At 36.5% G+C, this 11,767-nt stretch overlaps 1 protein-coding gene across 1 annotated transcript; it reads left to right on the forward strand.

The window, feature by feature from the left end:
- The first annotated feature begins 745 nt into the window (after nucleotides 1–745).
- On the forward strand, nucleotides 746–3,550 carry LOC109020005 (G-type lectin S-receptor-like serine/threonine-protein kinase At2g19130). Its single transcript, XM_035694951.1, has 2 exons — nucleotides 746–1,023; nucleotides 1,147–3,550. The coding sequence occupies exons 1-2, from the start codon at nucleotides 852–854 to the stop codon at nucleotides 3,333–3,335; spliced, it is 2,361 nt and encodes a 786-aa protein (XP_035550844.1). The 5' UTR covers nucleotides 746–851; the 3' UTR covers nucleotides 3,336–3,550.
- Nucleotides 3,551–11,767: the final 8,217 nt, after the last annotated feature.

Raw genomic sequence — 11,767 nt, forward strand, 5'->3', positions numbered from 1 at the left:
GTCCTTCTAACCCAATTTTACGAGGTAGTATTGGCTCGTGACGGATCAAAATTATTTGGAATTTATTGAGCTTAGATATAGACATATAAAATATATTTCTTAATTTTTCTTAATTATTTAACATATTTTAAAAGACTGAAACGATATTATATAATATAAAATTTATTTGAATATGTCAAAAATATGTGGTCTCATTGATATAATTTTTACCTAAATCTAAAATTCAAAACCCTCATCCCAATAATAAAAAAAATTATCATTTGAATACGTATATCTTATTTATAAATCGTTGATGTAATTTTAAATTATATTTAGATGTTAAGTTGAGTTTAGATAATAAAATATTATTTTTTAATATTATTATTATTATAAAATTTAAAAAAATTAAATTATTTATTATATTTTATATTAAAATTTTAAAAAAATTATAATAATCAATTAAAATGAATTTAAATCTAAACGTGCTCTTAATGGAGGTTTGACATAGCAAGATCTTGTACGATTACTTGATGATTCTAGACGTTGGACTCCACAAACTTGATGCACTGCTCCGAGGTTGGGAGGGAATCGAAAGCTTTTTCTTTGACTTGTCAGCCGGTGGGGAAGTGGAGAATGACGCAAGGCGGAGGGAGCTCTGGTGGGGCCCCACTCTCCTCTAGATTATCCGAAAGAAAATTGTTAAATGTATTTAATTTTTTTTATAAATATGCTAAAAATTGATAAAATGAGTATAGCATGTCTCCTTGGCCATCTGAGCATCTCCCGTTCTTCTTCTTCTTCTTCTGCAAAAGTTCTTATTCCTAAAAATATCTTTAGATTCTTTACCTTGTCTGCAAAATTTATTTGCAGCCATGGATGCCAGGAGGAATCCATGGCTCATGCTTTCTCTTCTATTCCTCGGCTTCTCTGTCAACACTCATCTCTCCCTTGGAGCTGACACCATCTCTGCAAACCATCCTCTCTCTGGAAACCAAACCATTGTCTCTGCAGGTGGGGACTTTGTGATGGGTTTCTTCAAACCAGGTAACTCTTCGAACTACTATATAGGCATTTGGTACCGCAAAGTCCCAAGACAGACCGCAGTTTGGGTAGCAAACAGAGATAAGCCTATCTCTGATACAAGTTCTTCTGTTTTAAAAATCTCAGATGGTAATTTGGTTCTCTTTAACGAGTCTCAAATCCCAGTTTGGTCCACAAACCTGAGCTCCAACACCTCAAGTGCTGTAGAAGCTGTTCTTCTAGATGAGGGAAATCTTGTTCTTAGAGGTGGGTCTAATTCCTCAAAACCTTTATGGCAAAGTTTTGATCATCCAACTGATACATGGCTTCCTCGTGCTAAGATTGGATACAACAACATTACCAAGGAAAACCAACGTCTCACTTCATGGAGGAGTGAAAATGATCCTGCTCCGGGACTCTTCTCTCTTGAGCTTCAGGCAAATACCAGTTCATATCTTATTCTGTGGAATAGGTCTATTAAATACTATGATACTGGACGTTGGAATGGGAAGATTTTTAGTGATGTTCCTGAAATGAGGCTCAATTATATCTACGACTTCCATTATGTTAACAACATAAATGAGAGTTACTTCAACTATTCTCTTTACGACAGTTCGATCATATCTCGGTTCGTGATGGATGTTTCTGGTCAAATTAAACAACAGACATGGGTAATTAGCAATTGGAACTTGTTTTGGAGTCAACCGAAAACCCCATGTGAGGTTTATGCTATTTGCGGGGCTTTCGGTATCTGCAACGGAAGAAGCGAATCCTCTTGCAGTTGTTTGAAAGGGTTTGATCACAAATCGCAGTATGAGTGGAATTCGAAGGATTATTCTGGTGGTTGCGTGCGGAAAACGCCCTTGCAGTGTGAGAATAGCAGTCTTACTAATGGACGGCAGGACAAGTTCTTTCCAACGACCAACGTGGCATTACCTGAAAGACAACAATCTGTTTTGGTTGGAACTGCTGCAGAATGTGAATCAAGCTGCTTGAATAATTGCTTTTGCACTGCTTATGCCTACGAGACCAATAACTGTTCAATTTGGATCGGGGATCTCTTGAATCTGAAGCAACTCACAGCAGATGATCATAACGCAAGGACTCTACATCTCAGACTGGCAGCTTCAGAGGTTTCAACTCATGAAAATAATGAGGGAACAATTGTCGGTGCTGTTGTGGGTTCAGTCGCAGGGGTAGTAGTTCTCGTTGGTCTTCTTGTGTTTGTAATCCTTAGGCGAAGGAAGAGAGCTGTTGGAATAGCGAAATCAATAGAAGGTTCTTTGGTGGCATTTGGGTACAAGGACTTGCAAAATGCCACCAAGAATTTCTCGGAGAAGTTGGGAGGTGGGGGTTTTGGTTCAGTTTTCAAAGGGACGTTACCTGATTCAACATTGATAGCAGTGAAGAAACTTGAAAGCATCAGCCAAGGAGAGAAGCAATTCCGCACAGAAGTCAGCACAATTGGGACAATCCAACATGTAAATCTAGTCCGGCTTCGTGGGTTCTGCTCTGAGGGGACTAGAAAGTTGCTGGTGTATGATTTCATGCCAAATGGATCTTTAGAATCTCATCTTTTCCATGGAAAGAATCCTGAGGTTTTGGACTGGAAAACAAGATACCACGTTGCTCTGGGAACAGCCAGAGGGTTGGCTTATCTCCATGAGAAGTGCAGAGAGTGCATCATACACTGCGACATAAAGCCCGAAAACATTCTTCTTGATGCTGAATTTTGTCCAAAAGTGGCAGATTTTGGCCTGGCAAAGCTTGTTGGGCGGGAGTTCAGCCGAGTCCTGACAACCATGAGAGGCACCAGAGGCTATCTCGCTCCGGAGTGGATCTCAGGGGTGGCCATTACAGCCAAGGCTGATGTTTACAGCTATGGAATGATGCTTTTTGAATTTGTCTCCGGAAGAAGGAACGCTGAGCCATCTCCAGATGGCAAAACTAAATTCTTCCCATCTTGGGCTGCAAGCCATATGACTGATGGGGGTGATATCTTTAGCCTTTTAGACCCCAGGTTGGAGGGAAATGCTGATGTAGAAGAGGTCACAAGGGTTTGTAGAGTTGCTTCTTGGTGCATCCAAGATGATGAAACTAGTAGGCCAACGATGGGTCAGGTAGTTCAGATCCTTGAGGGAGTTTTGGATGTTAACCTGGCCCCAACTCCAAGATCTCTCCTAGTGTTGGTGGACAACCAGGAGGACATAATTTTCTTCACTGAATCATCCTCAAGCCAAAATTCACAAGCACGGAGCAATACCTCAACTTCTTCCTCTCAGTCGAAGACTGCCATGTCATCACCAAGCTCAAAGTCTGAAGAGCAGGCCGAATGACAACTTCGTGAGCTCTTAGATATGTGGTTAAGAATGTAAGTTGTTATTTGTATTCTGCAATTTTCATTTTGTATCGTAAGGTAACTGGTAGGATGTTTATGTATTCCGCAATGTGTTTGATTGAAACACCTGTTTACTCTGTTAGGTGTTTTTGGGACCCTTGCCATCTAAGTTTTTCGCATTGCTTCAAAATCTCAAATAGTATGGATTCGCTATGTGGCTAATGTTGTAGTTATGAGCATTGTTCGTTTTGTCATGTCTGTAACTTTGCTAATTGCTATAATTTCTAGTAGCAACCTAGGACTTGAAGCTATGCAGAAAGGAAAATGATCTGCAGACAAGATTTGTATATCAATTCATTTTCATCTACCAAATGATCAGTAGGAATTTGAACCGGAAACGATCGTGCCCGCGACAATAGCAATTAAATCTAGGAGAATAAAACCCTGCTGGAATGCTATTTTGCCACTCAATGGTATTTGTTTTATGTTTCTGCCAAACATACTGCTAATGACATCTTTATTTGAGTCCCCTCTCAACTACATAATGACATGTCAAATAAATAAGAAGTTGTGTTGAAGAATAATTCCACATTGTCTGTATATAAGGTCTTGGGCATGTTTATAAGAAATAAACAATCCTCTCATATAGAACCGGTTTTATGAGATGAGTTAGGCCCATAAATTTCTTTAAGTTGTACTAAGGTGAATCGAGTTTTTCATTTTTGGCTCGTAAATTGAAGGAAAAGAGTGTGTGGGGTACAATACAAAGGGTTGAATCATGTTGTATTGAATCAGCCAGGTCTCTCAGTAGCATCCTTGTTATAATAATTTAAGGAACTCAGGTTTATTTTCAGACGTGCATGATTATTCAATTCATAGTTAGTTATTCAGCTCTTTTGTTTTGGCGGGTCTAAGTATGCGCGATCTGCATCATCTATTCATTGAATCATCGGCTAAAAGCTTCAAGGAACAGCAATAACTTCAGTGATAATATCCAATAATTTACAATCTTCTCTTCTTTTCATCCAACAAGGAAACAGCTACGGTAAAGTGCACACAAAACAGTAACCTTGCACCTTGGCAATGTCTAGAGCTGGGCTTAACAAAGCTTTACCATTTCGGATAAACAAGTAGAATCAACTACGATAAAGTTGCTTAGATCTTAAAAGAAGTAGAAACAAGTAGAATCAAGACGCCACTATACCATTTCGGATCTCAGTCTCCTTTGGATGCCACTGTAACAAAGCTTTACCTTTGGACGCCAGCCGTTTTCCGACCATGTTATACTGTTTTGATACTTCTTTTTAGTAAAAAACTTGTCTTCTTTTCGAGACTTTCAACCTCAGATACTACGCATTAAACCACCACCCACCACCATACTGCCATCTTCCCATCGGGAGTCTCTTGGCGTCCAACTCCACCGCCCCCACAATTGCGGGAGAGATCTTCAACGACCACTTTAAATACGAAATGTACAAGTGCACATCATAGCGGGTGAGACAAAACCGCCTTTAATTAATCATGATGGTCCTTTCTCGGCTACTAGTTGAGATATTATGGGACTAGAATCGTTATTAGAATCTATTTTTCGATTGTTTTTATTTTATGTACAGTAATGATTGTTTTTTGGGATGCAATTTGTTGGTGTTTCCCATCCCTTGCTACTGTAAATTTTTTAATCTAAATTGCGAAAAAAAAAAATAAAAATTCTCCATCATATTAGACCCACATTTTTTTTTGTTTTTTTGTTTTTAGAAACATCATATTAGACCCATTTGATAGTGTTTAAGGTAGGGGTATAAATTTGAACTGAAAAATCGAAAAATTGGTCCGGTCTGGACCAGTTCTTGTAACCGTAAAACCGGCCGGTCCCGATTTCATAGTTTTTGGGACCGAACCGGACTGGACTGGCCCAGTTGGAAAAAAGAAAATATAAAAATTAAAATTATATATATATAAGTTTTGTATAAAATTAATATTGCACAAAATATTTTTTATATATAAGTTTTATATATAATATATAATTATATATAAAATAATTTAATATTATAATTTTTAAATTATAACATAAAATGTTAATTTTAAATATGAACATTTGTAATTTGTTTGATTATATGTTATTAATATAATTATATATAAGAAATTTTATTATAATTTAAAAAATAAAAGTTTAATCTTAAAAATGAAAATTTAATTTATCATATGCTTTAAACATAAAATATATATTTAAATTATTAATAACATTTTATTTATAGCTATACTAATATATAACTAATACTGATATATTATATATAGCTAAATAATCACTATACTAAGTAATTACACATAAAATAATTATATAGTAATAAATACTAATTACTAATACTAAATTACTATACTACTACTATCACTATAATACTATCAATACTATAGTTATAATAAATTAAACTTACTATAACAATCAACATGTAATAATATAACAATTAACAAACTCACTATAGCTATAGTTATACTTATAGTCTAACATAGACTATAATTATACTTATATTATACAACTATACTAATATATAACTATACTAATAGTCTAATATTAATACTATTATATAGTCAAATATATTATATAGTTATACTAATATATAACTAATACTAATAGTCTAATATAGACTATAGTTATACTTATACTAATATAGTTATACTAAATCACTATAACTAATACTAATATATAGCTATACTAATAGTCTAATATTAATACTATTATATAATCCAATATATTATATAGCTATACTAATATATAACTAATACTAATAGTCTAATATAGACTATAGTTATAGTTATACTAATATGGTTATACTAAATCACTATAACTAATACTAATATATAATTATACTAATAGTCTAATATTAATACTATTATATAGTCTAATATATTATATAGCTATACTAATACTAATATATATACTAATACTAATAGTCTAATATTGACTATAGTTATAATTATACTAATATAGTTATACTAAATTACTATAACTAATACTATATAGTATTAGATATAATCACTATAACAATTTTTTTAAGAGGTTAAATCACTATAACAAAAAATATATAACTATATATAGTTATAATAAATTAAACTCACTATAACAAATACTAATATATAGTTATTCTAATCACTATTACTAATACTAATAGTCTAATATAGACTAGAGTTATAGTTATACTAATATAGTTATATTAAATCACTATAACTAATACTAATATATATATACTAATACTAATAGTCTAATATAGACTATAATTATAGTTATACTAATAAAGTTATACTAAATCACTATAACTAACACTACTATATAACCTAATATTAATACTATTATATAGTCTAATATATTATATAGCTATAACTAATACTAATATTTATTATAATACTAATACTTATACTAATATAGTTATACTAAATCACTATAATTAATACTAATATATAGTTATCCTAATAGTCTAATGTAGACTATAGTTATACTTATACAAAATTACTGATATAGTTATAGACTTATAGTATAAGAGTTTTAGTCTAATTAGACTATTAGTAATAATTTTGATGTTATTACTAAACAGCGCTGTTGTACCTCCAGTCTCCCAAACCCTAAGACCCGCCCCTCTCTTCCTCACTCTCTCACTCTGCCTCTTTGCATCTCTGCCCTCTCATGCAGCCACGGCCCACGCTGTTGCACTGTGCACATCTCGCCTTCGCCCCCTCAGCCTGAGTCCCCTCCCTCTTGTCGTCGCCTCCTCAGAAACATAGACCCGCTCTCTCATCGTTGCACCTCCCCTCACGGCCTCACCTCTTGAGTTGTTCCCGTCGCACACACAGCCCCTCGGCCCCTCTCTCAATGCTGCGCTACCCTCTCTGTCTCTCATCGTCTCACGTAGCCCTCCCATCTCTCATGCAGTCGGCAGCCCCTCTCTCACGTCTCTTTGTCTTCGATGGTAATTTTTCTTGGAACAATCTCAGATGTGTATATCATTTTTAATCTCCGTTGGTTTAATTGTTATCGAAAATTTTTTTGTTTCAAAGGTTTATTGGTTAAATGGGAACTTTAGACATCTTTGAGAATTTTCGTCTAGGTGTTGCTCTTTGGACTTAATTCCTATACAATTTTGTGCATATTTCTTTGAGGTCAGGATTGTTTAGACATATGCTCCCTGTAGTTAAAAGAAAGCAGAACAGAGAAACTATTTTACTTTGGGTTGTCGATTTCAAACACAACTAAGAAAGTCTAATACATCCAAGTTGAGTGAGACTCTTACGTCTGCAATGATATGGTTGGGTTGAGAACTTCCTAGGTTTTTTTTAAGGACCACGTTAGCCTAAAGCTCTGTTTGTTATGTTTGATTAAGCATTTGAGTTGAATGAAAGCTTTCAAGTGGCTTTGCTCCATTGCCTTCAGTCTCATATCTCTTGTACGACTTCCAAAGATGAAATCTCCCATTTCTACTAAGTCAAAAATGAAAAATAAAACATCCATTGAATTGTAAAAAAAACCTACCTACTAGTTGGGTGCCATTTTGAAAGATATATTTGCTCTCATACATAGATGGATTCAAGATATTAAAAGTAAAAAAAAAAAAAAAAAAAAAGAAGACAGTTAAAATCATCTTCTTGAGGATCTTTATTTTCTAACGTCAATAGTGAAGATCATTATTTTTTATAAACTTACTCAACATATTATATTCTTTTCTAGGACTTTGTATTATAAATTTTTAAAAATTTTTGTGTTTCTTAAATTTACTAATATTATTCCTTTTTTTAAATCATTTTTTATAAATTTACTAAACATATAATTTTTTCAAAAGGTTTATGTAAATGTGGGGTCAAAGAGCAGCCTTTTACCTTTAAGCTAGGATACATTCTCAAGCATTGTATTGGGCTCAAATCCATAAATAGTATTGTTCCCCGAGAGCACCTGCTTTCATATATAGTGATGAATATGATCTGTAATAATATTCTAGCAATGTATCCTTTTGATGCAATTTCAGATTCCATGCATTTGTCTTCAGCTATTGGTCTCTCTTTTACACATATATTTGTTCTAAGTTCCAGATTGCTAGCTACTTTCAATGCTTATCTCTCTCACAAATCTCATGCATTCACTAAATTAAAATCGAAAAACTAGATGGAACCGGATCGGTACCGGTTTAGGGGGGTAACCGGTGCGTAATTGATTTTTAAAAATGCAAAACCAGTACATATTGGATCGATCCTAGATTTTGTCCAAACCAGACCGGACCGGACCGGTTACACCCCTAGTTTTAGGTATGTAAAAAAAGGTTTGTAAATAAAATAAAATTAAACACAAAATTTTCCGCCTATTAATACATGTTTTTAATCTTATTGGAATATTGTCTAGATTTCTATATATATTTTATGAATCCTACTACATACAGGCAACTTGGCGCATGAAGATGCGCACGAATTTGATGTGATGTTCAGCCACGTCAACACCCTTTTAAAAAGAAAATTGAAAAACAATGAAGAAGAAGAACGAAGACTCCGTCGTAAATGCCCTTTCCACCTTTCCAAAAAGAATAAAAGTCTTAGTTCTTCTTACCGAGGAATAAAGTCTTCGTTCTTCCAGAAGACTTTGTCTTCATTCTTCTTCTTCGTTCCTCCACCCTTTCTAGCATTACTTGGCACACGAGATCTCCAATCTGTTGGATTCAATTGGTCACCGTCGTTTAAACATAGTCTGGGTGGTGCTCTCTCGTTCCTCCGCCTCTGTCGGCCTGTTTCTCTATTTCTCAGTGTTCAATGTCCTGAGACTTAAATATTGCAAATAGAAACAATTTCACATCTCCTAATAATTATTCTAGACCCAATTAAAACCCCTTAGCATCGACACAAAGCAGAAAGCTCAATACATTTGACTAGTAGGTTGTTCATTTTCTCCAAAAACAACAAGTGAAATACTAGATACATCCAAATAATAATAAGTGAAATACCATAGGAGGAGATGAAGTCATGTAGAACGAGATGGAGGAGGAGATGGAGGAGAAAAGGAGAAGAATGGAATGGGAGAATGCGACGGGAAATGGAGAAAGGTAGGTTAGGGTTAGGGATTGAGAAGATGGGGGAGGACTTCACAAATAGAAAGGAATGCAGAAGAGATGGAAGACAAATTTTGAAACACACCGTTTCACAAAAAAACGAACATACCAATTTGTAAAAAATTTGTTCCCCGCCCACATGACTGCACTCTCCTACAAATTTCTCTCTTAAAAGAAATGCCATGTTCCATTTATGACCTAGAATGCAAAGTTATGATTCGTCCGCAAGGCGTACGTGAAATCGCTCGAGTATAAAATTTTTGATACTTTATGTGTTGCGGACATGTTTCATGTTCCTGGCTGCCCGCAACCTACAACCAAAAGGGAAAAAAGGCCTCAAGGGTGTAGAAACACCTCCGATGCCTAAGTTAGGTGAATTATCTAGTATCATCACATATAGAACAGAAAAGCAATGTTTGCATACCTCTTAGAGTGGTAATTGATGGATATATATAGAGTGGCGAAGGGACCCCCTTGGATATTGTAACCACCTTATCCTTTATTTGAACTCAAGTTTTTTTTTTTTTTGGGGGGGGGATCATTATTTGAATTTCTCTCTCGCTACTTGTAGTTCATCTTATCCTCGGGGAGTTATTGGGCTCCCACAGCCATTAAAATTTTGTTGAGTTCTTATCTCGTATGCCGTAGAGGTTGTTTTCATGGTCCGTAGCCCGCGCGACGTGTTCGTTTGAGCCTAGTTGTCTGATCTTGGCCTTTAGGTTGTGCAATAGGCCCATCGGGTATGATAGGGAAACTAGACCCTTCTAGTTCTGGTTACTCCGCGAAGTCTCATCATGCACAATGTGAAAGGACTTGTACTCATAGCGTCGCTTTGTGATCTGGCCTTTTGTCCTTTCGATTTTCATGTATCAGGGAGTGAAGGTGTTGCTCCATTTTCGCCCCCCTTAGTTTCCCCATTTTTTGCACTTGACATGCTTCCTTCCTTATTGTCCTGTCGTTTCAAATTGTGCAGTTCTTCTTCAACAAGTATTCCTTCTACGTCTTCCATTTCAACTATGTTAGTTACTTTCCTTCTTCTCCAGAGCGCCCATTTCTCGCTGTTTCCTTTGTCCCTTACTACATTTTCCTCGTTCTCCTTCATTCTCAGCATGGCTTCTCACAAATCTTCTCGCTCAAACACTTCACCCGGAGATCTTCCAAACCTCGCGACTCTCCTCCTAGAACATAGGAAGTTGAGGCTAGTCGGTGGCCTATCTTCGACGGTCACCAATGGGTAGCAACGACCACGCACTTCGACTTGGATTCCTTGAGGGATCACCATGGAGTCCTTGATTCGATGCAGGTAAGCTTGCCTAAACCGCGTAAGGGGCAGTTAGCAGCTATGGAGACTGGCCATTTTTGTGGCATTGTACTCCGCGATGTTCTTGATGGGGCTCTGTTTGCCCTTTTGTTGTCCTGTGTGAGACATGGTAGATCTCTTAAGACTTGCTCCTACCCAACTATTGCCAAATGCTTGTAGGATATTGATGGCCTGTTGTGTTGCTTGGTGGCAGGTTTTGGAGCCCATTGGTGATGAATACCCTGACTTAACAGCTCGTGAATTTCTTCTTTTTTTTTTCACAGCATTCAATGTTTGAAGGGTAATCTTTGTAGTTTTCGGGCTCATTCTAGCAGTCGAGTTGCCCAACTAGAGCACCACTTTTACCATGCTAAGAAGTGGCAGTGGAAGATTTTCTTTGTTTATGGTGAGGGTTGAGAATTTCCACCAGGTGAAGTTGGTCATCGTGAATTTCTAATTCGTGCTTCACGGGGTCATGTCCCTGATGATTGAAGTTTCGAGATTATCTTGTCCATTCATGAGGAGGAGCGTCTTTGTATGGTGCACATTTGGGTTAGAAAAATGATAGCTCGACCTGGACAGAGGTCCTCTTGAGTCATGCAAATATCAACAGGTTTGTGGTTTCCTCTAGTAGGGCACATGTATTTGGTCGCTAGTTTTTGGGTGCTCCATTACTGCCTCATGGGCAGAAGAGGCCATCATCTTCGGCTGCAGGGAACAGGAAAGGAAAGAAGGCTTGCACTGAAGTCCCTCCTGTTCGCACCAAGGAGAATCCCACAGAAAAATCAAGCTCTACTAAAAAAGGCCCTCCCCTTTCTTCCCAGTCGCTTGGTGAAGGAAATTTGGATCCCCCTCAGCCTTCTTTGGTTGATTCCTTTGAGGTCGTTATGGAGCAAGCTGAGGTTGACTTAGAGTTGGTGCTGGAGGCTGAATCCGCCTTGTCATTGTGTTGTAAGGTTGTTCCGCTCGTTTCTCCTCCTTGGGGGGGCCGAGCAGAGGTTTTTTGGTCCGATGAGGGTGAGATAATTGTGACCCTTGACCCAGCTTTCTTAG

Source organism: Juglans regia, chromosome 10 (genome assembly GCF_001411555.2).
Source record: "Juglans regia cultivar Chandler chromosome 10, Walnut 2.0, whole genome shotgun sequence".
Taxonomy (NCBI): Eukaryota; Viridiplantae; Streptophyta; class Magnoliopsida; order Fagales; family Juglandaceae; genus Juglans; species Juglans regia.